Here is a 27,854-nt window from a genome sequence, read left to right as displayed (position 1 = left end):
CTTGTGCATCCCCAGTGGCTGGGTTCCCACCTACCTAGTAATCAAATGTAATAAATAAATAAATAATGAACTGCCTGAAACTGATGGATTGACTGACCTGAATGTGACCACCATTGTAGTGAGTATCCCACTTTGCTGGATTAATTTGCTGTAGTTTTGTCCTCCAACATCATCTGCAGAGGGACAAACTGGGATTCGTATCTAGGATATGGGATTTTCCTGATGATTTTTGACAACTTAAACTTAAATGACTAGGTTTCAGAAGGGTTATCTGATCTTCCTGTTCCTGTCTTAGGAACAGTACCCTTATCAGGTACTGCATGCCATCTACAGACTTTTGTGTCATAGTTCATGGATAAGGTATCCTCTCACATGGACCTTGGACATATAGGCTGCAAACATGACTGACTGCAGCAGCTACTGGCTGCTTACAAGGGTGTTACATTACCATCATATTACACTGGGTCTGTCTCAGCTTTACTGACTGTCTAGAAGGCACTGGATTACTTTAAATATTCTAATTAGGGTTTACCTAGCTCTTCATGACTTAGGACCCCCTACTCTGTAAGATGCTCTCACATGTTCTCAGTGGCCCCATTCCCTCCAGTCACCCTGCCAGAAAATCCACTTACCTTCATACCTCCACCTATCAAAAACCAGACCTGTAGAACATACCACCTAAGTGTCTGACATAGGCCTGAATGAATAACTAACTGTATAATTTATTGTATGACTGATTTATTATAGCACGACCATGTATATACCATGCACTTTATTTATAGTTTGCTTTTAGTTGTCTGGGGTTTAATTGCCTTTGTTTACATTTCTTATTATGTTTGAAGCATATCAGTTTATTTGTGCTCATTCTTATGATTATGTACTTTAATAAACATTAACTTGAACTCGAATTTTCCCACACATAGGTTTGCGTGGCCTGATGTTGTCAGTGATGCTGGCATCGCTGATGAGTTCCTTGACCTCCATTTTTAACAGTGCCAGTACACTCTTCACTATGGATATCTATGCCAAGGTCCGAACCCATGCCACGGAGAGGGAACTGATGATTGCTGGAAGGTAGGTGCCATGTTTTCCTTGCTGGAACCTTGGCTGAAGCTGAATGAGCATCTTTGGGTGGACGTCTTGACATTCTGCTCCTATCCCCTTCCTGATCTGGTAGGGTTATGAAGGGTTGTCACAGGGTCCAGAAATGGCACCAGCCCATCCTCATTTATTGTAAGTGCCACTGTGGGGGAGATAGAAAGAAAAAGCTTGACACAGAGATCTACAAAGAGAAAAGCAGACAAAGAACATGGGAAAGACTGTGCAGAAATTCATCCAGTCTGTAATTTCAGTATAAAAAGTGTGAAATTAGTTGGCTGGGAATGAAAACTCAGTTGAATATTGTGGATGGGGAATGAGGCACTAAAAACAAAACAGAAAAGAACATAGTAATGGTCAAATTAGAATATTTGCATGCAACAAGTCAGGGAAACAGGTTATAAGAAGGGTTTACAACATTCCAGGATGCCTGAAAATATGCATTATGTATTTATTAATTTATTTGTTTGTTTGTTTATTTATTTATTTTTGCTTTGTCTACTGGGTTAGTCACACAAGAATAGTGGCCTGTCTGCAGTAGTGACCCAGGCTGGTAGTTGTGATGCCCGTGCACTGGCCCAGCAATCAAGTAGCCTCAATCCTCACCACTGACACCAGTGAGGGGCATCCATATAGGGAAAGGATAATAAATACATACACAGTAAAGTACAGTTTCCCTTAAGAGCACACAGAGATCACAGTCAGTCTGAGGCTGGTTTCTCCCTTTCTCTCCAGATCCTCAATAAGACTCACCACTGGCACAGCTATTGGGTCCAGATCTCAGCCTAGTGGGCAAGCTAAAACCTCTAGCACCCTCTCTGTCCAACCAGTGCTTTATGTCCCTGCCCAAGTAGCTGACACACACACACTTTGAGATAAGAGTTATTTTTATTTATTATTTATTTTATTTTACATTTGTTTACCGGGCTAGTCCAACTGGATACATGTCCATTTTCAGTAGAGGCCCGGGGAGTTAAGCTCCAAGCTAGGACAATTAAATTAACACAATAACATCTAAGGATACATGAGCTAGTTAAAAACCATTAACAGTATGTATAACAGGTTATCACAGTAAAATGTACAGTGCAAAATACAGGCATAACAAAGGATGCAAGTACAATCTAAATTTACAGTGCAGAATACAGGCATAATAAAGGAATGTAAATGCAATCAAGGTAGTCAAGAGATAATTAGTAACATAGTTTAAAAAGGAAGGAGTTGCTTTTAATGAGTAGACGGGTTAGGAAGAGTAGCGTATATAGAGACACTTAGACTAGTCAGGTTTAGAGCATGGGCATAACCAGTGTGTATTGAGGAATACTTTCAATTTGTTTTTGAAACAGGATAGTGAGGGAAGTGTGGAGAATTCATTTGGAAGGAGGTTCCAGGCTTTTCCAACTATATTAGAAAAAAGGGAGTCATCAGCTTTATTGTTTGTTTTAGTAGTATGTACTAGATTTTCTGAGAAGACCTTAAGGATTATATACAACCACAACGACACTCATGGGGAAGGCTGGCACAGGTTCTACAGCTGTGCCCCTTTTACCCAGCCTATGCAGTAGAAATCACTGCCACCACCCGCTAATATTTATCATCTACCAAAAGGCCCTTATCAAAGGCTGTCCAATTATACTAAGCAATATTATTATCCAAATGGTAAGTGCAAATGAACAGTCAAGGCTTATTTGGAGTGACTTGGTACAGTATCACTACATACATACAATGTACTCTTGGAGCTTAAATTATCTCTACACAAAACAGCTACAGTTGAAAGGTTTAAATATATTTCATGATAAATAATAAAATCACAAGACAATACTTCTTACTACACAGTGCTAGTCAAAAGTTCAGAGAACACAGGAAAATGCTTAAAATAATACAGTAGAATCATTCTTACATCAACACAGAAAAACACTAATCTAATCTTCCTATTTCCTAGCTATATCTAAGAGAAAACACAGTTCTAAAATAAACTTACATATAGAGCAAGACAGTGCTGGTGATGTTGGATGTTCTCAAGACAAATGCTCAAATGCCCTCATTCTTTCACACAGTACCACTGATTCATTTCAGATTACATCATCAGAGGTTAATAGCCTTTTGATCTTGCAGCTGGTCAGGAAGCCAGAGCAATAAAATAAATTATACATGTAAATTCTAGCCATTAACATTGGCCTCAAAACAATAGGCAGAATGCCTCCCTCTATTCATCTCAGCTCCAAGGTTTAGATCAAAGAATTTCACAATGCTTGACTTCAGCTTTGTTACAGCAGAATGCACTGTTGTTACATTTTTTGCAGTTTTACATCTAACAGCATTTTCTTCCATTTAAGAGAACAAGCCTATGGATTATATTAATATTTACAAATGACAGAATTATCTACAAAATTCTATCTGGCTAGGCTGGCAGCCTTAACCTATCTTCACACAACCCCCCCCCCCCCGGAGAACACAAGCTAGTTTTTCAAGTGACCCTTGAGAAACGTTGCTTCAGAGGGTTAGGTCTATCTGAGTCTACCTTACCCCATTCCCTGTCTTGAGAGCTCATCTGTATTGGCATTGATAATCCCACTGCAGTGCTGTACTGACATATCATATGCTTGCAACCCTAGGCTCCATCTTAGCAACTTGGCATTTTGCTGGCTGGCTCTGTTTAACTGTGTTAGGGGATTGTGATCTGTCACTACAGTGAATTTTCTTCCATATAGATAAGGCTGAAGTTTCCGCAGTGCCCACACTATGGCTAGACATTCCTTTTCTACAGCTGCATAGCATTCCTCCCTGGGTTGGAGCCTACAACTGAGATAAACTACTGTGTGCTTTTCTCCCTCTGAAGAAATCTGGCTAAGTACAGCCCCCACCCCATGGTTTGAAACACCCACCTGCACAACAAATTATTTGCTGTAATCTGGACTGACTAACACAGGAGGTCCTCCCAAAGCTTCTTTAAGCTTCTGGAATGCCTGCTCACATGTTGTGGTCCACACTACCTTATATGGCCTGTTCTTCCTTGTCAGGTCTGTGAGGGAGCAGCTATGGTACTATAACTGGGGACAAACTTTCTGTAGTACCCTGCTGTCCCTAAGAATGCCCTCGCCTGCTTTTTGGTAACAGGTGCAGGCCATGCCTGAATGGCTTCTACTCTGACAGGTTCTGGTCTGATCTTGCCACTCCCCACTCTGTCCCAGGTAAGAGACCTCTGCCATACCCACCTGACATTTGCTCGGCTTAGTGGTCAACCCTGCCCACTGTAGTCTGCCCAGCACCTCCCTGACATGCTGAAGATGTTCTTGCCAGGAATGGCTGTAGATGGCAATATCATCTATGTAAGCAAGGGCAAACCCTCCTGCTCCTGCTAGGATATGATCTACCAGCCTCTATAAAGTCGCTGGGGCATTTTTCATCCCAAAGGGCATCTTTGTGAATTCATACAACCCCAAAGAAGTCACAAAGGCTGACCTCTCTCTAGCACTGGGAGTCAAGGGCACCTGCCAGTAACCCTTGGTAAGATCAATAGTTGTAAGATACTTAGCCCCACCCAGCTGTTCTAGGGTTTCATCCATCCTAGACATAGGTTGAGCATCTGATTCTGTGTGACTATTTAATTTCCTGTAGTCCACACAGAACCTGGTGCTGCCATCCTTCTTTGGCACCAGTACCCCTTGAGAGGCCCAGGGACTGTTAGACTCTTGAATTACCCCTATTTCCAAAATTTCCTGTATCTCCTCCTTCAGAGTCTGTTTGACTCTCTCAGGTGACCTATAAGGGGCCTGCCTAATAGGCCTTTGGGGTCCTGTATCCACCTGGTGCTGCACCAGGTGGGTACACCCTAGTTTCCCAGTGAACATGTCCCCAAACTCCTGTAACACTGCTCGGATTTCTTGAACCTGGGTAGGAGATAGCTGCTGGGACATTGCTACCCCTTCCATTGAGGTGTCAGTCCGAGCTTCACTGAGGAAATCAGTCACCAGATCACCCTCAGACTCCTCCTGAAACCCACTCCAAATGCTCAGCACAAGGGCCTCCCTATCATGGTAAGGTTTTATCATGTTAACATGGTACAATTTGTGTTCCTGCCTCCTGCCAAGCAGTTTTACCATGTAGTTAACATCACTTACCTTTCTTACCACCTTGTGAGGTCCCTACCAAGCTGCTTGCAGCTAGCTTTGTCTGACAGGACTGAGAACCATTTCCTGCGGCCCTACAGCATACTCTCTAGCTCAAGCATTCCTGTTATACCAGACCTTTTTCTGTTGTTGGGCTTCTGCCAGGTTCTCCTGGGCCAAGCCCATGAGTTCCCTGAGCCTTGTCCTGAGGTTTAGGAAATATGCCACAACAGACTCCTTGTGAGAGTCACACTCACCTTCCCACTCATCTCAAATTAAATCTAGAGGTCCCCTCACCCTATGCCCATACAGCAACTCAAAGGGTGAAAAACCTGTGGATTCCTGGGGAACCTCTCTGTAAGCAAACAACAGATAGGGCAAATATTTGTCCCACTCCCTCTTAAACTGGTCTGCAAATGCCTGTAGCATGGACTTGATTGTAGAGTTTAACCTCAAAACCAGACCATTAGTCTGGGGATGGTAGGGGGTGGTTTTCAGGTGCTTCACCCCACAGTACTTCCACAGACAAGCCAGCAGGTCTGACATGAAATTGACACCTCTGTCAGTCAGTATTTCATTTGGGAATCCTGCCCTACTGAAATCTCTAACAAAGCATTTTCCACCCTTTTTGCCTCAATAGAGGACAAAGCCACTGCCTCAGGGTATCTTGTAGCATAGTCTACTACCACTAGGATATAATTTTTCCCTGTGGATCTTGGTGTAGTCAGAGGCCCCACGATATCCATAGCTGCCCTCTGAAATAGCAATCACAGGCAAAGGCATCAAAGGAGCTCTCACCTTGTCTCCTGCCTTGCCTATCTTTTGGCACTGCTCACAAGTCCTGCAGTACCATTACATCTCTGGAAATTCCAGGCCAATAGAAGTTCTGCATAATACATCTCTTTGTATGTTTTATCCCCATATGACCTGAAAAGGGAATATCATGGGCTATGGCTACAAGTGCCAGACGGTAGGCTCTAGGCACTACCAACTGCTGTACCCTCTCACCTTCTAGCCCTCCCTCAGGGGTCCACTCTCTATACAGTAATCCTTTGTCCCAGTATACAGATTCCCCCTTCCCTTGAGAATCAGGTGCCTCACTAGCTACCTGCCTCAGGCCTTGCAATGTATGGTCTGAGAGCTGAGCCTATCTCAACTTTCTCTTTGTAACCCTTCCCAGCTCCCCTTCCACAAGGCATCTGGCATCCTCTGACAGCAGTGCTTCACTGTCAGCCTGGGCACTACTTCTCACCTCTACCTTTGCAGTTACTCTGTCCAAGGGAACTTCAGTACCCACAAGCAGCTGTGACTCACCTTCAGTCTCACTGCTACAGAGCATCTCCCTCCCTGAAGTAACCACCTCATCAGTCCTGGCTGTAGGTATGTGGTCTGTCTGCATATCCCCCAGGCTACCAAACCCACATGCTTGTCTCCTAGCCTGACTGTGTGTAACTGCACAAACATATAGTACTGCCACATCAAAATACTTCCCTATTAGGACATCTGCAGGATGGTAGTTTGGTACCTCTGTTGTCTCAAGACAACCTACTATTGGCATTTTGTCTTTCCAACTTACTGGCTCCCTCACATTTTGTTCCTCACCTTGCCTCCATGGACATTTGTATGCCACATGGCCCCACTGGTTGCATTCAAAACATTTAACCCTAGGTCCTTGCCATGTACTTGGAATAGTGGCTTCTCCTGCTACTGGCAGATTCTGTTGGGGCAGTCTGGGCTTACCACCATGGGTTCCTTTAGACCCATGAGCAGTTCTGGAGGTCCCTTTCCTGTGCAGGGATGTCATGCTTGCTAGGTATAGGTCTCCCTTCTTCCCCAACTCATCTGAAGTATCCAAATGGTAATTGCAACTGAACAGTCAAGCCTTATTTCGAGTGACTTGGTACAGTATCACTACATACATGCAATGTACTCTTAGAGCTTAAATTATCTCTGTACAAAACAGCCACAGTTGAAAGGTTTAAAAATATTTAATAATAAATAATAAAAACACAAGACAATACTTCTTACTACACAGTGCTAGTCAAGAGTTCAGAGATCACAGGAAAATGCTTAAATAATACAGTAGAATAGCTCTTACATCAACAGACAAAAGCACTAATCTAATCTTCCTAGTTCCTAGCTATATCTAAGAGAAAACACAGTTCTAAAATAAACTTACATATAGAGCAAGACAATGCTGGTGACGGATGTTCTCAAGACAAATGCTCAAATGACCTCATTCTTTCTCTCCTTAAACTAACACAGTACCACTGATTCATTTCAGATTACATCATTTCTTTCTGGTTCCCAGGCTAACAGAACTCAGAGGTTAATAGCCCTTTTGCTCTTATAGCTGGTCAGGAAGCCAGAGCAATAAAAACAGTATACATGTAAATTCTAGCCATTAACTCTGGCCTCAAAACAATAGGCAGGATGCCTCCCTATAGACATCTCTGAGGGTTAAATCAAAAAATTCCACAATGCTTGACTTATCAGCTTTGTTTCAGCAGAGTACACTGTTGTTACATTTTTGCAATTCCACATCTAACAGCATTTTCTTCCATTTAAGAGAACAAGCCTTTGGCTTATATTAATAGTTACAAATGACAGAATTATCTGCAAAATTTTATCTGGCTAGGCTGGCAGCCTTCACCTATCTTCACAGTTTTCATATTGACTAGGTAAAATTTGGCCAAGGCACCATGGAACTTCTCCTACTCTTTTGAGGAGAGGAAGAAAAGTATTCCCTGGAGCTGCTAGGTGGCACTGGAGGACTGCTACTGCAGTTCCAGGAATTCCAAGATGGAGGAGAGTGCAGCAGACCTGAAAAGAGGAGCAGCTGAAAACTTACTGAACATAAGACAAAGAGATGGAATAACTATAACAGAGATGGACAGCGGAGGACTGGAAATGGATCTACTTTGCATGTCTGAAAGCCTAAATACTCGAACGTTATTTTTGTGAGATGAAAATAACGAAAACTAAAATCCTGAACCATGCATTTTTCCCAGGACAAGTAAACACTTGCCCAAAACTTCACAAAAACACACAATAGTATCTGAAACCCACCTAGGTGGGGGGCTGTGCCCCCAACAGCCCCCAACTATATATACCAACTCCAGGATCATAGTACAGTGGGAAAAAGGGCATATTTGTCCTAGAAAAACTGCCCAGTTCGAGATTTCAGTTTTCATTATTTTTGTCTCATGAAAATAGCATTTGAGTATATGGGCTTTTGACCAAGCAAAGTAGACCCCTGGAAACACAGGCGTTAGTAGATTTGATGAACCAGGTAGAGCCAAAAGAAGGAGTGTGGGCATGATACAGTGACATGATGGAGAGAGTAAAACAGGAGGAAAAAAATGACTTGTTAAAAAGTAATCAACAGCTGGCGAAGGGAACAATGGAAATCGTCTTAGCTGGTGGAGTGGCTTCTTTTCAGGGTTTACTTCTGCAAGAGTTTTTTTTTTGTTTGTTTAAAGAAAGAAGATATAGAGCTGCAGCAGGGCAAGGAAGAATGCAAGAAGGAACTGAGAGAGAGGACAAACATTTCTTAACAGCCACAGAGAAGCTGACTCATGGTGAGGATAAAAATTAAAAGTGTTGGCAGTGTAAAGCGGTATGACATTATGGAGAGTATTATTTTTCCACTATGGTATAACATTAAAGACATAAGAACATTAATTCATTTTGGAGGGGAAAACTTTTGTGGAAGAAGATGGAGAAATGGGGACAAGGGAGGAACAAGATAATGAAAAATCAATTACTGTGAGACTTAGGAGAAGGAAAAGAAAAAAAAGACCTGGAAGTAAAATAGTTACAAAAACGGAAAAGGATGACATAAGAATATCATTAAATGTGAAGTGTATTAGAAATTACATGAGAGGTTTGATGGTGGAGGAATGCTGTGAAAAATAAAAACTGATATTCTTGCTTGCTATATACCAGATGTAACAGAGAAATAAAAAGAAAATAGGTATGAGATTCCAACTGTAACCCGAAGAAAGAAAAGGGAAAAAATAACATAGAATATTACGATGTTAGGGGAATTAATAAAACACAGAGAGCTGGAAGAATGAAGGAATGAATGAAAGAATAGGGAATAGACCTATAAAAGGGGACTTTTTAACACTGAAATTGATTATATACTGGGTGTGGGGGGGGTTGGCATAATGGTTAAGGTGTTTACCTTACAGACACAATATGCAAGGTTTGATTCTCACATGGAGTAATTAGCTAGGCTTACAATGTCCCACAAGGGCAGTTAGCCTGGTACTAATCTATGAAGCTATGAACTCTAAAGGCACAAAGGAAATAACAGGGGAGTACAGGTGACAAAGATTTCAGCTCATAGAACAGTATGGACTAGAATAGGGGAAAACAGAAAAATAAATGAGGGAAAAGCGATAAAGACATTAGACTGAGCTAGGGCAACTGTGATCAGTGCTCTACTCCAGTTAACAAAATGAAGTAAATAAAAGTAAAATAAATTCAGAGTTTAAAAGTGGGAAAAATGATGAGAGAAAAAACAATATGGCAAGATCATATGACAATGACACAATTTTATAAAAAATGGACAAAGTGGTAGGTGCTGCATAAGCAGAAATATAAACATATTGAGAAGAATAAAAAAGAAATACAGTGAAATACTTATTTAGGAAAATAAGACATAGAAATGAGAGAAGGATGGATGGAAACTTTCTTAGACGGCAAAGGAGATATAAGATACAAACAAGAAGATATTATGGAAGGGTAGAAACGTTTGTATAGAAAATGTATGACAAAGAGAAAATGGATGGGCAAGAAGAATGGAAAATAAAACAAAAATATGAAAAGTAACTATTTTTTTAGAAAGTGATATAACAGTAGAAGAAATAGATAAGGTGATAAAAGAAGGCATACACGAATCAGCCCCACGATTAGATGGTAGAACTTATGAGTACTCTAAGGAAATGACTAAAGACAAAAGAAAAGTGGATGAAGGACAGAATAATGGTAAAAGACGTGGAGGAGCAATTACATTTATATGAAAAATGAAAGAAAAGCTATACAAAACTGAAGGTCTATAACAGTAGGTAATACTGACTATCAAATAGTTATGAAAATACTACAAAAAAGGGAGGAAAAAATATTGGATGAGGTAGTAGGAGAATGAATCTTCTTCCTCTCCATTCCCTTTCTCTAGGGTGGCCATGTGGTGCAGCAGTTATCATTGTCACTTTACAGAAAGAGGTTCCCAGTTTGATTCTTGGCTGGGGTGCCTTCTGTGCAGAGTCTGCATGTTCTCATTGTGGTCACCTGTGTTTCCTCTGGGTGCTCTGGTTTCCTCCCACATTACAAAGCCGTGCAGTACATGGAATGGGCACTCTAAACTGGCCATAGGTGAGAGTGTGTGTGCAAGTGAGTGGTACAGATGAACTATTGTGGCAGGGCTAGCAACCCAGCGGTGTAAACCTTGGCTTGAGATGATTGTCACTGTTGAAAGTGACACCCTGACCCCATGTGCAAAATGGGAAAAAGGGTTTGATGATGGATGGATAGTAGGAGAAGGGATCTATGGTATAAAAGGAAGTGAGGTGAAATAAATGTTAATTAAATGTTAATAATGGTAAAAGTAGTAGAGGTGATACTGAAAGAAAATAAAGAAGTAAGACTGATAGTGTGTGATGCAGTTAAAGCCTTTCATATAAAAAGACTTACATGATGAATATTTATATCTTAGGAAAGATAGCATATTTAGGGTGAATATATATGTTTCCCACTCAAATGAAAAAAAAGAGTTATTAGAAATGTCTTAGCTTCATTTGGGGATCAATATAAAGCCAGTGTAGAAAGTGGGTGTATAAAAATTAGTAGTGCATTTAACAGCTGTATATTTATTTTGAGAAATGGCAAAGGTAAAAGCAAGAGAACAAGAAATGATAGCTAAGATGCTATATGAAAATATAAAAAATCTATGGGAAGGTATGATGAAAACCAGGGAAAAAGAAAAGAAAAAAGGTACGGGATGGAAAAAAAAGAACATGGCAATAAAATGAAATTATGGAAGTCAAAAGTAAAGTGAGGCTAATAGGAAAAGAAAAATATGATATAATGGCCCTGATTCCAAGAGCCTTGCTCTCAGTGGAACTGACCACTTGCTCTGAGAGCAGGCTGGGTAACCTGTGTTCTGGAATCTGGCCCCCGGTGTAAGCCTGTTTGTAGACAGGCCTTACACCGAAGTAAGTCACTTTACTAAGAACAAGTATGTTAGAATCTGGGCAGATGTACAACCCCATAATAATCGCAAAGCCAGTCCTAAGAAATTTGGTTAACCAACAAGAAAATACTGCAACCAGGGCAAAAATATTAGCCCAATCCATGTCCAAACAGTACATCTCTGTAAACTGCTACACAACTTAATACCTACTTTGTAGCCAGCATAGCATCTATTACAAAACAATTAGGACTGCAGATCACAAACAAAAATCAACTATTACCTCCTCATTTACACTTCAACCAGTATCTACAGCCTATATAAAAAAAACCTCTTAAGAAAATCTGCTCTGCCTCTACAGATAATATACCCAGCGAATTCCGTAAAATATCAGGAAGTAGCATATGCTACCCCATATCCATACTCATAAATAGGTCCATACAGGAAAACTACATCCCCAAAATCTGGAAATAATTCACATATCATTCCCCTCCATAAAGGCGGTACATCTATAAACATTAGTAGTTTCAGACCAATAGCTATCCTATCCCCTCCCACCGCTCTAAAATCTTAGAAAATTTTATCCACAAACACATCCTACAATACCTCAACCAAGAAAAACTTCTAACTCAAAACCAGCATGGAGGTCAACCCTCCCATAGCACATATACAGCTCTTATATGAATTGAATTGGTTCAGTATACCAAACTACTAGGTGTCATAATTGACAATAATCTCAAGTTTGACCTATACATACAAAACAGTATTAAAAAAAAGACCAAAAACTAGGCATGCTATACAGGACTCCTTCTTCACAGCAGCTACCAAAATTACCCTGACCAAAACATACCTCTTGCCCTCAACGTTATATGGGGCTCCAATTCTAACTGACTTACAGACCTCCCTAAAAAAAACTAGAAAGCTGCTATAAGGAAATTGACAAATTTGCCATAAACGCAACCCCTCTAACTCATCTATGTAAAGCCCTACATTCCTTTAGATGGCTTGAACTCCCCCCCGACCTCCAATACTTACAACTTACTACGGTATACAAAATCATCCATGACCCACTAGCTTGCCTTGCTGTTAGCCCATTAATCAACTTTTGTATCCCAAATAAAAATCTCAGATCTGAAGACAAACATCTCCTCACAACTAATAAATCAAACAAACCCCCAGGCCTAAGCATTTACTACTGCTCTGTGGTTAACTATAGAACTCCCTTTCTTTAACTATCAAAATGCTACTAACTTGCACTCCACCAAAATCTGTATAAAGGAATACTTCAACAAAGCTTGGATTTTCTCCTGTATGAGACCAGGCTGAGGTACTCTTATATCTTTTTCTGTCTCTACTCTGTCTGCCCCCACTTCTAACTTACTCTACACTCCCTTCCTCTACACGTACTCCCCTGAGGTTACACTCATGCCTTTTCCACATCTATTCCTACTGTCCCCTCTGTCACACCCTACCCATCTCTACTCATACTATCCTATGCCTTCACCAATATAATATGTTACCATATTTCATGACCTCTAGAATATTAATGATCGTTATGATAATCATTTATTATGCAATAATGCTGCATCCTCCTATTATCAGGCTTTCCATATAATGTATGCTTGAACACTATGACTTTATTATGTCTGTTGAGTTTTTAGTCTGACAAACTAATGTGTAGTTTGTCAAATGTTGTGCTTGAATGTTATGACTTTATTATGTCTGTTAAGTTCTCATTTTGACAAACTGATGCGTTGTTTTCATATTTGTGCTTGGATATTATGATTTTATTATGTCTGTTTAGTTTTTCATTCTGTTAACTATATGTATCTGGAGCTTTTCTCCCCAGGCCTCCACTGAAAATGGGTACCTCATGACCCATTTGGACTTTCCTGGTAAACAAATGCCAAATAAATAAATTATAGATTTCATAGATACAGTGAACAAAGCCAGAAATAGTGGTCAACTTGTCAGGCATTTGATACAGTCAGCCATACTAAACTTCTAGAAGAAATGTTAGCCTTAGGTCTACCACCAAACACCTTGAACTAGTTCAAGATTTATCTCATTGACAGATGCCAATCAGTAAAATGTCAGACAGTGCTCTCACCTTTTCTCCAGTCAACACTGGCGTCCCACAAGGATCAGTCCCTGGTTCTCTCCTCTTTAATATCCTTACCAATTCCCTTCACACTTGCACACAATATTCTTCTATCATACAGTGCTCTGATGACTCAGCACTTATATGTACTTCCAAACAACCATACACACCTCAACCAAATTACACAATAATCCCTCACTGCCACTGAGAAATATTTACAAAACTCCCAACTCCTACTTAACCCAAAGAAAACCAAACTTTTACTTCTTTATCGTAAATCTCTGTCTCACGAAAAGCACAATTTTAAAATATAATCCCTCAATAAAACCTATACAAAACTATTAGGCATGACCATAGACAACAACCTTAAATTTGATTTACACATACAAAATGCCATCTAAAAAAAAAAAAACACCAAAAACTAGGTTTACTCTACAGAGCTAGAAACTTTCTCACCTCCACATCCAGATACATATTTGCAAATAGTTATCTTTTGCATTCTCTTCTTTTTGGAGCCCCCATCTTCACAAATCTTCAAATCTAACTTACTTAAAACCTGAATAGTGTTAAAATAAAATAGTCAGATCTGCATTAAATTCTCACTACTGTACTCACAATTGCACTGCATTGAAAACACTTAACTGGCTAGAACTACCCAACTGCCTAAAATATATTCAGCTAATCACCAGACATAAAATTATTCATTATCCAGCCACCTGTACTAAGTGGGGTCTATATCACATAGTCGAACTGTCATAAGTTCAACTATGTAATTGTCGAACCCGTAAGTTCTAAATGTAAGAACTTCGAACACTCAGAACAGCGATTTTTTTTCCCAGGGGAAAAAAAAAATCGCTGTTCCAGTACACAACATAAAAACACACGAAGACTTCAGACTGTTAGTAATGTGGGAGGCTTTGCCCCCTACACCTCCCAACGTGGGGGGCTCTGCCCCCCACACCCCCTACTTAAATATACCAACTCCTAGATCACACCACAGTGGAGGAAACAGCAAAGCCATGGAAACAGCCCACCAAATTTTTTTCCCTGGGAAAAAATTCAGTGTTCCTCGCCTTCGCTATTTTTACATTTTGAACTTCCCAGTTCGATGTTTTGGGGTTCGGACACTTATACGTTCAAACTAATTATATAGACCCATACTAAGTGCATTATAATAAACAAAAATTATTTAACTATCCTCTCTCTTTTAATAATGAAGTTATTTATTTAGCCAAACATATATGTGAAAAAGAAATTTCTACCATAAAACTGAAAACAAAAAATGTAACACATAATTTAATTGCTTGGGAGAAGTTGAAATCTTTACTTGAGAAATATTGATTAAATGATCTCCTTGTTGTTTATATATGTATACACATTTTGTTATGGACTGTGTATATAGTTTATTATAGTTATTGGTGCAAATAATTATTTTGTTCATTGTTTTCGTTAAAAAAATAAAAAAATTTTTGACAGAATTTCAGCCCACAAAACTAAAATAAACATTCTTAACATTAAAACAATTATTTAACTATCAAGCAAAATCATACTGATCTGAAACATATAATATGTAAAGACCACTTGTCTCATGTATACATATTCTCCTTGGTAATATCTAATGTCTGTAATTAATGTGCAAGTATGTTTCATCTAATATATGTAAAAATTATGTGCTCTCCATTATTGTATATTCTTTCTTGTATGTGAAAATGTTCATTGTTGCTCTGTAATAAGCTAATGTGATATGCTAATTGCCTCTGGAGCTTTTCTCCCTGGGCCTCCGCTGAGAATGGGCACACACCCAGTAAGACTTTCCCAGTAAACAAATGTCAAATAAATATATGATGCATTATTTGAAATAAGAAGGTGGTTACAGAAGAAATGATGGGGGATAGAGAGTAAATATAAAAGAAAAAAGAATTAAAGAAATAGCATTGTTTACTTAAGTTCTGTTGTGTTGATAAATTGTAAATAATTTTAAGTATGAATGTAAAAAAAAATGAATGTGTAAATTAATAATTGAAAGTTTTTTGTATGATATGAAATGAATGTAAATGTTAATAAAGCAGTCCTACTCTTTTTTGATAAATGCCATAGGATTTTTGTACATGCACCAACATCCCCCCACTGCAGTGTTAGTTTCAGAAAATTTATCTAAGCATCTGGGGTGGGAACAGAACTCAGTCTTCTGATCTTCTAACATCAAAGATGAATTTGTTGTCCACAAACACTGACAATTTGTTCATCCATAGACAGTGTTTCTTTCTGTTGTAGTCCTGATCATGGCTGAAAAATGTCCATGGACCAGCCAACCTAATTAACAAATTCTAAATAAATAAAGATTAAATAAATTAGGTTACCCTTCCCAATCTTCCAGCAGCATATCAAGCCTGATGGCATCAGTAAATAAATTGTTCCTATTTACTATTCCAGCTATCTTGGCATGAGTGTGCTCTCTTCCTGGTCACGGAAAGTGTGTTCCTCATGCTCTGTTTTAAAATTTCAGTCCACAGTATATCACTGCATACCAAACAGATGATGAACAGACCTGTCACTTATTTTTCTTGCTTAAATCTGAGACTTTGCTCAGCTAACATGTACAGAGTACAAGGAAAATAGGTTCAGGGATGCATAAAAAATAGAAACAAACAAGAGGTGCACTATGTATTTACTGGTATTGAACCTTTGAACCTGATGTTAGTTGATCAGTTGTCTTTTTCCTCCTGCAGAGTCTTTATCCTTTTTCTCATTGGTATCAGCATTGCATGGATTCCTATCATTCAAACTGCCCAAAGTGGACAGCTGTTCGATTACATCCAATCAATTACCAGTTACCTGGGGCCCCCGATTGCTGCTGTATTCATTCTGGCTGTTTTTTACAAGCGTGTGAATGAGCAGGTAAGTAACACACTGGTGTGTTTGTTTTCTCGTAGCTTGTCTACAATAAAACAGAAGAGAATAGGATGCAACCTAGAGACGGGAAGAGCACAGAAGCAGAGTTGGGAGGCAGAAGACATGAATTATGTAATTACTGGAAGTGGGTAATGTTGGGGAGGCAGACTGTAAAGCAGAACAGGATGAAGGTGAAACTAGCCACAGGATAAGTTACAACAAAATCAGATGAACTGGGGGGGACACAAAGAGCTACAGGAAGATTGTATTTATGGAGCACGTACTTGCTGACATTCCTCAGCATAAGTATATTAAAAATCACACAGCTGTAGTTCAGATATTGTAATAAATGGTCAGAAAAGGGAGAACTTTCCTATTTTATTAACTATTGTAGGTTTTATCTTCTAAATACTATAAACTTAGAAGCCCTTATAATAGATTTAGCACAATTATTTAATAATTTAGTACCCATAAAGAGCATGACCATAGTTAATAATATCATCATACCTATGTATTTCAGTGGTAAATTTTAAGTCACAAAAGTCTTAGCTTTCACCCGTCAAACATCCAGTATTGAAAAGAACTTTACATGGTACCAAGTACCTCTTCAACATGCTATAAAGAGTAATGTTCCCTCTTAATCTGTTTGATGAGATTACGTGGGTCTGAACAAATCTTGACTTTATTTTGTCTAACTACACTCATCAGTGCTGTTGCCTCATTCATTAGACCCTGTCTGTTTATCATACCAAGTGATACCAGGTGTTTGAGTTCCTGCTCAATCTTCTCCATGAAAGCAAGAAATACTGTGAGTACAGCATACATCACTATCACAAGTTCTCATCATAATTTGACATGATACACTGTCTTCAAGCATTGGAAACCCTTTAAAGCAGAATAACTGTCTACAATATCCCTGCCATAATTTACTTTTTATGCATTGCACCTATAGTGAAAAGCTAACTACAAACACTTTTTTTCTGCATTGCCCCAGTTCAGTGGGTAATTTATCTTGTACAATTAGGTAAATACAGTTCTTTGGTTTGCAGCTATAGCTTGCCGACAGTATTCAATAGATGTTCAAAAAATATACTGCCTTACTGGCATATGGATACTAGTGTCCAGCTTACCCTCCCTCTGCAATCTATCAAATCTCAGAGCTCCTCCCACTGCCTGTCTATAGTTGTGAAGGACCCATCACCTGAAAGGACCAGGACTGCCCTTCAAACTTACAGACAGGACCCTTTCAGTTTTCTAGGGTCCAGCAGGAGGAGGACATGAAAACACAAGCATTGGGATCAGCTACTGTTCCTGAACAAATACCAAACACACACATACAATAATAAGGCCATGGAACTATACTCAGCGGCAACTCTAACACCAAACTATATGCATCCACCAAAAGGGCGATGGTGGGTGGGTACTGCCTGCTGGACCCTAAAAAACTGAAAGTGTCCCCTCTTGGTTTGAAGGAGAGTCCCAGTCCTTCCAAATGATTGGTTCTTCACATCAACAGGCAAGTGAGGAGAGGAGATCTGAACTTTAAGAGCAGTGAGAGGGTAATAGAGCACTACTACCCATATGCCATTAAGGCAGTGTGTTCTACAAACATCCACTGTTATAGGTAAGTAGAACTTACACAAATTTACTTTCTTGCTAGGTTTTTGTGTTGACATTATTCATACACTTGCACTGTTCTACTCTGTGAACACTGGTGCTGCTGTTTCACACATTGTCACAGAATTGCATCATACAAGCTGTGTGCACATCTTCATTACACATCCACTGTACATTTTGACTGTATTCTGCATTTCTACCAACATTTTCCAGCTGGTTGGCTTGTTTCCTTGTAATCAGCTTCTAGTAAGAAAGATCACAGGGCAATCGCTTAGAAATCACTTCTACAGTCACACCAGCTCGAAATACCTGTGTCATGCATTGCAATGTCACAAATTAAATGTATATATATATATATATATATATATATATATATATATATGTATGTATACTAATTCCACAATCATACAACACTGGGAAAAAGAGCAATTCCATAAAAACAGCACAATGCAGTTGGCAATCACTGTTTTCATTCCATCTTGACAAAGCAAATGGTTTCTGAGAAACTGCAAATTCAGAAAACGTTGGGTAGCTCATCGTCACACAAGCATCTTTGTCCAATATGTTTGGTTGCTTTAACTGCATTTCTAATGTTATCTGAAACAACTGCTTATATACCTTATTTTTCTACACACATCTTTTCCAGTGGATTTACCTTGCGCCAAAATGTGACAGTACCATACATTCATTCTTATTTGGTTTGTAGTTTAAAAACAACACTTTTGAATATAGAATACCATTTATTTATTTATTTTGCCTTTGTTTACTAGGATAGCCCGACTGGGTTTAGCATGAGCCACATTTCAGTGAAGGCGCATGGAGAAAAGCTCCACACATTGTAAAATTATTAAAATAATTACGAAAAATTAAAAAAATGGAAAATTATACACAGGATAAGATTACACATAAAAAATATGAAGCAAAAACAGGTCAGACATTACATATGGTACAAGAATTTGCATGTAATGTATGCATCATATAGGTATAAGGAGATTTTTATACAGATAGTTTACAGTCAGCGATGAGTTTATTTTATGAGGGTTACATTAGCCTCAGTATCGCATACTCCTCTAACGTCTAGTTTAAACACAACAGCTTTACCATTTATCCATCATTTTTTCTGTCCGAACTTCCTGATGACTGTTCTCGCATTCACATGTTTAGTGCAAGGCATTCTCTCACACACCCCACTTTGAAATTGTTTCCATGTCCTTTGACCCTCTGAGTTCCTTTCACAGTATTCACAAATTCTGCTTATATTACACATATTTGTGAATTCAGCTGCATGCTTAATTGCACAACATTAGTGGGTGGAATTCATAGTCCCGAGGTTTGCACTTAGTTAGAGGTTATCTATGAAGAGTGCTGCTATGCCTACATGCAAGCACAGTAATCACAAGGTATTTGCAACAACTACAGCAATCTGGAGGCACTTTAATAAACATCCTACTTGCAGCAAAAGCATAAAGTAGTTGAAGTTAATCCTTAAGTATCTGCGGAGTACTGTGTGAAAACATGAGTGTTCCTGTGGTTTTGTATGTTTTTGGATATTGGGGATGAAAGCAGCTATGCGCAAGCAAGAATGAAGTCGTTAAGGCTATCCAAATGGGGCAGGTTAATTTGAGCACCAAAAGGGAAATTCGTTAGGCTTAAAATGGCCCAGGAAACAAACAGATAATCCAGAAATACCACGAAAGAACAGCACCCAAGAAAAAAGCAGACAACACAGCTTTTACTATTAACATCTTTAAAAATATAAACGAGTTTTGTATGTCTTATGTAGGGGTACCCTTATGTGGACACCCTATTGTTTTCTTTAAAAAATGGAAAGAGGAAGATGGGAAGGAATAAAAAAGGGAAGAGGAAGATGGGAAGGAATAAAAAAGGGAAGACAACAAACAGAGAACTACAGAAGGAAGACGTCAGGAGGGTTGTGCTGTATATTATGACCCATCACTGATGGATTTACAGCACATCAGCAAGTCAAATGGCATCAGAAGTACTCAGTCTAGGGATCGAAACCTGTTCTGCAACATCAGCAGAACAGTTTGGGTGAGAGGTATATCTCGCACAAGACACTGGTGCTCTGGAGCAAAGTACATCCCTGTACTTATTCAAGTACAACTTGGATCTATGGATGGGAAACAGAAACTTTACCCCAGGACTGCTGACTGTACTATTAATGGACACAGGCAGCTCCTAAATGCTTTAACCCATGTATTGGTCCCCGTAAACTATCTATGGTACGGTCCCAGTTGTTCATATAGTTATCGACCATGGGATGGGTAAGGCCAGTCTAACACCAAATGGGGTAGGTTAACTTGAGCACCAAAAGGGAAATTCGTTAGGCTTAAAAAGGCCCAGGAAACAAACAGATAATTCAGAAATACCACGAAAGAATAGCACCCAAGAAAAAAGTCATCCTCAATGTTAACATTGAAAAACCACCAGCTTTAATGTTGAAATCCAATATATAGAATCCCAAAGGATAAGCGCTTTCGTCCCAATAAAATTAAGGAACTCCATCAGATAATTCCATAAAAAATGAATTCCAGTTTAAATACCCTCGAGTGGAAAGGGTTCCCTCTTAATTGCTATGGTGATTTAACTGCATCAGACTCTGGCAAACCTCTTCTGCACTCATCATTGCATTTCCCTAGCTCGACCCAAAAGGGCAGCTAGTCTAGTACTTACCTACGAATATACATATGTGCCATTTATAAATGGAAATTCATGATAGCAGAACTGGAAATTTGTAATCAAGAGGTCATAATAGCAATGTAAAAGATATTTTGAAAATTCATTTTGTGGCATGTAGGTATTATGCTAAACAGGGTATAAGTACATAATTTAAAGTGACTCTAGTGTGATGTGCTCATTTTCAGAAATTTACTGTTGTGCCAAGATACATGCAGATGTGGTGTAATGGTTAAGGTACTTACCTTAGAAACACAACATACAGGGTTTGATTCTCACAGGGGGTAATTAGCTAGGCTTAAAATGGTCCATGAGGGCAGTTAGCCTAATAATAATCTAATCTAATCTATGAATGTACTGTCAGATTTCTGAGTGTCAGTCCTTAATGAAAACTAAGAGTATGAACACAAGTTCATAGGTTCATAGGTTCATACTAGGCTATCTGCCCAAGGGCATTTATAAGCCTAGCCCATAGTTATTTGGCTTTCGCCACCCCTTTAGTTTGAATAAAACTATGCCTATTATTTTGCTGTGCCTCTGTCAAGCAGTGACACTGAAGTAATCCCTGAGGTATATCTGCGATCCCCCATCCATTGGTCAAGATTCCTCTTGAACAAGGCCAGCGAGGTGCTCTGCCTCACATGTACCGGGATTTTGTTCCACAGCATAGGAAGTCTCTGGGTGATGAATCTGTCCCTCCAGCATGTTCTATTAATAACCGTGTCAAGGTTTAAGTCTCCGCCCTTGTGGTTCTGAGGGATCTAGATTTTTTGAGGTGAAGCATATTCATCAAATCAGGGTTTGACATGGCCTTATATGTCAGGCACAGGTCACCTCTGAGCAAGCGGCATGAGACTGAATAGAGCTGGAGTTCTTTCAGTCGGGCAGCATAAGACATATTTTTGAGACCCTTTATCCTTTTGGTGAGGAACTTTGGGGCCTTTCCAGCTGCTGCAGGTGTCTGGTCAGATACATTCGAATGGGGCATTGTACTCAATCATAGGTCTAATGAGTGATGACCAGAGGGTGCCTCCCCAAATGGGGTAGGTTAACTTGAGCACCAAAAGGGAAATTCGTTAGGCTTAAAAAGGCCCAGGAAACAAACAGATAATTCAGAAATACCACGAAAGAATAGCACCCAAGAAAAAAGTCATCCTCAACGTTAACATTGAAAAACCACCAGCTTTAATGTTGAAATCCAATATATAGAATCCCAAAGGATAAGCGCTTTCGTCCCAATAAAATTAAGGAACTCCATCAGATAATTCCATAAAAAATGAATTCCAGTTTAAATACCCTCGAGTGGAAAGGGTTCCCTCTTAATTGCTATGGTGATTTAACTGCATCAGACTCTGGCAAACCTCTTCTGCACTCATCATTGCATTTCCCTAGCTCGACCCAAAAGGGCAGCTAGTCTAGTACTACCTCTGAATATACATATGTGCCATTTATAAATGGAAATTCATGATAGCAGAACTGGAAATTTGTAATCAAGAGGTCATAATAGCAATGTAAAAGATATTTTGAAAATTCATTTTGTGGCATGTAGGTATTATGCTAAACAGGGTATAAGTACATAATTTAAAGTGACTCTAGTGTGATGTGCTCATTTTCAGAAATTTACTGTTGTGCCAAGATACATGCAGATCTGGTGTAATGGTTAAGGTACTTACCTTAGAAACACAACATACAGGGTTTGATTCTCACAGGGGGTAATTGGCTAGGCTTAAAATGGTCCATGAGGGCAGTTAGCCTAATAATAATCTAATCTAATCTATGAATGTACTGTCAGATTTCTGAGTGTCAGTCCTTAATGAAAACTAAGAGTATGAACACAAGTGATGGAAGGATACAGCTCTGTTAGCAAAGTGCTTGCAATACTGCTCTGAATGCATCGCAGGTGCTACACAGATTACTGCAACACACCTTTAACTTACTGCACTGGGACTTTAGATGTGTATGGATATGTTTCCTGTGTCACCTAGTTTTGTACACGCATCTTTTATGATTTATTTGTGATGAAAGCAGGCATGCTTCTCATTGATGCATTTTTGGGGTGATGACTGCATCAAATGTTTCAGTGTATAACACTGACATGTTGTTTTAGGTACATTAATAATGGAGCAGCAGGATCCAGACAGAGAAAGTAAAATTTTAGCCATGAGGAGAATCGCATCCTCAGTGCTGCCCTTAGGATATATGGCTAACACCTTTTGGAAAAGGGGAACTTAAGCAGAGAAGGCAAAAGCCTTAAATCGAGTAGTTATGGATATAAATGTTGGCAGAAGGAAGTGCACATTAACCCAGAGCAGGAAGAGATCCAGTGACATGGTAGGATGTGCCAGAGCAAAGGCAAGGCCGAATGCAATTGTCCATAGCAGACAGAGGAGGGACTCCTACACTTACCCCTTTAACACCTGATGAGAAATACTTCCTTTTCATTTATGGGGTTGATTGTGACACAGATGATGATCACATTGGCATAATCAGATGTGGTGTGGACATTGCTATTACCCATGTCTGCAGCATCAACAGACATCTGCTATGGAAGGACGGTTTAATACTAGTAGCCTACTTATATAGGAAATTTATTTTATTTTTTTTTTATTTGATTTTTTTTAATTTTAAATTGAATTCTGAAATGGAATGATGACATATCACCCGTGCCGATTATTATTAGCAGGTGAAGCATTCATCGCTGCATATAACGACAATGAACAGAGTGTGTGTGGTTAAGTGTCCTCCACACCTCCTCACACAGCATACAGTAGTGAAGAGAAGTATTTGCTTAGGAATTAATTCAATTAATTCTTTACAGGGTTAGCAGCAGAAATAAACAATTTCACTATAACAATAAATTAAGAGGATATCAGCAACAGAATGGCTGATGATGGTTTTATAAATATAATTATGATAAAGCCTGAGGAAAGTGGCACACAGTCACCAAGCTTAATGGCAGGATCTCATGCCCATTAACGTGTTAGTAACTCTGCAGGAAGTGACACTGGATCACAATGTCAAGTTCAAGGTGATATCACTCTTCAGGTTGTAGAGGGGGAAAACACCTGCACCTCAGCATCAGTACCTCCACACCTACAGGAGCACATTTTGGATGATGGCAGACATTCAGAGGTTGCATTGTCCACTGTAACACCTTTACAAATGGGTGTCAGCTGCAGGCATATATTCATAGGTTCATAGGTTCATAGGTAGGTACTAGGCTATTGGCCCTCGGGCCTATATAACCATAGCCAAAAAGGTACTCTGGCTTTCACCACCCAAGAAAATTATTTTCCTGTGCCCCTGTCAAGCAGAGCCACAGAAGTGATCCTCGGGGTGAATTTCCTATTTCCCATCCAATCATCAAGATTTTTCTTGAAGAGTGCTAATGAGCTTTGTTTGATATACATAGGTAGTTTGTTCCAGAGTATGGGAAGTCTCTGAGACAGGAATCTATCCTTCCAGCATGTTCTGTTTATTGTGGTGATAAGGTTTAGGTCCCTAGAGTGTGTAGCTCAGAGGGATTGGGATTTCTTTAACTGGAGCATGTCCAACAGCTCTGGGTTTGACATAGCTTTGTATGTTAGGCAGAGATCGCTTCTGAGGAGGCGATATGCGACGGAGTAAAGCTGGAGATTTTTGAGACAGTCTGCGTAGGACATATGTTTGAGGCCAGTAATCCTCTTTGTGAGGTATTTCTGTGGCCTTTCCAGTTGTTGTAGATGTCTTGTGAGGTACATACCAAAAGGGGAGTTGTACTCCATAATGGGTCTAATGAGGAGTAGAGGGGAACAATGATCTCTTTCTTCCTGGATGAGAAACCTTTTGTGATGAGGTGTGCCACGTAGAAGGATTTCCTGACTAATGTGGCGATGTGATTATCAAAGGAGAGACTGCTGTCCACCTGTGTCCCAAGGTCTCTTACACACTTTTGGTGTTAAGTAGACTACCGCCTATGTGGTAAATCATGGGTACAGAGTTTTTACCAAAGGGGATGACAATGCACATTTTGGCACTGAGCTTGAGGCCATGGCTTTGACACCAGGCATCTGTCTCAGTGTGGCCTTTTTGTAGGATGCCCACATCGTCAGGAGTTTCAGTTTATGGCTCCTAGTTTGCAGTCATCTGCAAACTTCATTAGCCAAAGACTTTCTTTGTTAGCCTGTACTTCAGAGAAGTAGATACCAAACAGGAGAGGACCCAGGACTGACCCTGTGGTACTCCACTTGTTACTGGTCTAAAGTCGGATTTGGAGTCTGCTACTTTCACAGTGTGGGTTCTGTCAGTGAGCCAGTTGGCAACCCATCTTGTGACATAGGGATTTATACCTAGTTTAGTGAGTTTATCTATAATTCCAGAGTTGGGGGTGGTGTCAAAAGCCTTGGCGAGATCTAGATAGGCTGTGCAAACCACCTTACCCTCATCTAAGGCTTTGGTGACTGCTTCAAAGAAGTCTATCAGGTTTAGGAGACATGATCTGCCTTTTACAAACCTGAACTGGGTGGGGTCCAGAGTTTGGAGATTACCAATGTCTTTGTTTATAAGTTCCATGATGATACATTCCAAGGCCTTGCAGACCATGCTCGTCAGGCTAATGGGCCAGTAGTTCCTCGGGTCCATGGTGACTCCCTCTTTGTGGAGTGGGATAACCGTCGCTGTGCACCATTGAGTGGGCACAAAACCTGAGGTGAGGCTATGATTGAACATGGTACTTAGGTGGGGTGCCAGTTTGTTCTGTAGTTCATGTAGAACGCAACCTGGGATGTTGTCAGGTCCCATGGATGCTGTGTTCTTGGCTTTGGAGAGTGTGTTTTTTACCTGTGCAGCCGTGATTACAGGAACTTTGCATTCTTCCGGTATAGAGATGGGCCCTTTAGGGGGTGAGAGGGAGGGTAAAGTTAGCACTGAACCTACCTGCCAGGATGATGTCAATATCAGTTGGTTCTGTATATTTAGTGCCATTGTGCTGTAACTCAGAGCAGATCTGAGTGCTGCCATTGAGATTCTTGACATAGCTATAGAATGCTTTGTGGTTGTCTTTAGAATCAGTGTCACACCTACCTCAGGAAACATCTAGCAGCAAATGTGTTGTATCATTGTTAACGCTGATGGCACTGTTACAGAGAGACAGCTTCAAATGGTCAGAGTCATCCAGGGTGTATGTGAGGATTTCCAGCACTACATGGAAATAAAGAGAGGGATAATGCTATATCACACTGATGCATAGTATGGTGGGACACCAAGCATCCGTGGCTGTCTCCATCTGTACACTAGGCAGAATTTACCTGACAGAAATAGGAGTCAGTGTTGGAAAAGAAAGAAAGAAAGAAAGAAAGAAAGAAAGAAAGAAAGAAAGAAAGAAAGAAAGAAAGAAAGAGGATGGGGGTATTGTCTGGACAGATGGGAGCATGTAGCATGGCACTTCAAGTTCTTCTCAAGAAGTTAGTGGAAATAGCAGGGTTGGAATAAACATGACAGATTTAATGCAGGCCACATCAGTGTTCATCTACATGTAGCAGAAACTCTCATTCAAGGTCTCGGTCTCACAGCACTGTGAGACCATTGTCTATAGGATCACCTGCACCATGTAGGTCACAACATCAAGTCTCCATCTAGCTCACATGACAGCCCTTCCTCAAGGCCACATGCACTTTCAACTACCCTATCTTTATGACACATTTCACCTTGACCTACTCTGATATATGCTAGACATTTCAGGCACTTCCAATCTGACATTTAACACAGCAATGTCAATGTTTAACTTGAAAGGTAATAAGTTATTAAATAAATAAACAAATAATAATAATAATAATAAATTTAATAATAAAAAAGCTGAATATGTGACTGTAGAATGTAACTCAGTATTAAGACACTATGCATCTGTTGCTTACTATTAAAGGAAATTTCTGGAAAGAAAGCTGTGTGTCACAGCATTCAGATAGTACTAATTTACAGCATTCGTGGTCTAGCCATTATCAATGTTACAGATGACAATTGCTGAGAACATAAAACAAGTATGACACACTATTAGTGAAATACTCTAGAAAATAAAAAAGGCCTCAATTACATCCTGCCGTGTAAGCTAGCAGTGTTGCCACTCCACCAGTTAGCAATGCACAAATGAAGACATCTCTGAGGATATAATTTATTGTGTACGACAAAATGAAATAATCTAATGTGTAATATCTTAGTAGAGCTCTATAATACATTTCAAATATGTAATAGTTAAAACTGAGTACGTATTTTATAATAATAAAAAAATGCCATACATTTTACGTTCAAGAGCAAGGTATAAAGTTGTGTAAAATAATGATATTACACTTTTTATTAACTGTGTCATTTCAGGACATTCAGTACACGCATACTTAAGTACACCACCTAAGAAGAATTTATTGTGGAAAACGTTTAAAAATGTAATTATTTATTTTATGACGCCCTATGACATCACTGAACAGTAATAATATGAATACCTGTTCTGAAATAAAAAGGTTATTTAAAGATAAGAGGGAATGCCTGATGAACAGTGAAGTAGACCATGACAGCATAGCTGACATATATCACTGCATGCATCAGTTATACTCTGTGTGTTTTTTACAAGAAAGGAAATACTAACCTGAAAGTCATGGTCTATAGTTCTGGACTAGATGCCATCACTTTACAGAGCAGCCACATGCCACGCACGAGCCTGCTACATGATGTCCCTTACCACTGCTGCCAGCTGGTCATCACTACTCATAGTACGTCTGGAAGTGGGATCTGCAGTGACAGCATGGGTTATTTCACCACCACAATGGTGCATGATTATGTTATGCAGAATGTAACACACAGTAAACAGCCTGTGTGCTGCAGTTAGGTCATACTGAATGCACCCCACCAGACACACCCAGGCACCTAAATTAACTCTTTAGCATGTCAAAGACCATATCAGTGACATTATGGGTCTAAGACAAGGCTGTATTGAAATTCTCTTCAGGAGCTCCACTTTGGTTTCTCACTGGTGTCATGGGCCATGCCTCCAGTGGATATCCAGAGAAAACGGAGGAAAAACAAAAAACAAAGAAAAAGTGGTTTAGTATTGAGCAATACATTTTACCATGAAGATCTGCTTAAATACAAAAAATATATATATTTTTCCACTTACCAACAA

The 27,854-nt window shown here is 39.6% G+C and overlaps 1 protein-coding gene across 1 annotated transcript in view; it reads left to right on the top strand.

Annotated features, from left to right (window-relative positions):
- SLC5A1 (solute carrier family 5 member 1) overlaps positions 1-27,854 on the top strand; it is a 555,407-nt gene that overhangs the window by 456,063 nt on the left and 71,490 nt on the right. Inside the window, exons 11-12 of the mRNA XM_044068862.1 lie at positions 924-1,074; positions 16,231-16,399. Of these exons, the coding sequence (XP_043924797.1) occupies positions 924-1,074; positions 16,231-16,399 (320 nt within the window). The remainder of the gene's footprint in view (positions 1-923; positions 1,075-16,230; positions 16,400-27,854) is intronic.

Source organism: Protopterus annectens, chromosome 4.part0, assembly GCF_019279795.1.
Source record: "Protopterus annectens isolate FY-2018-M chromosome 4.part0, PAN1.0, whole genome shotgun sequence".
NCBI lineage: Eukaryota > Metazoa > Chordata > Ceratodontiformes > Protopteridae > Protopterus > Protopterus annectens.
Note: the sequence above shows the minus strand (reverse complement) of the source record. Positions and strands in the feature narration are given on the sequence as shown.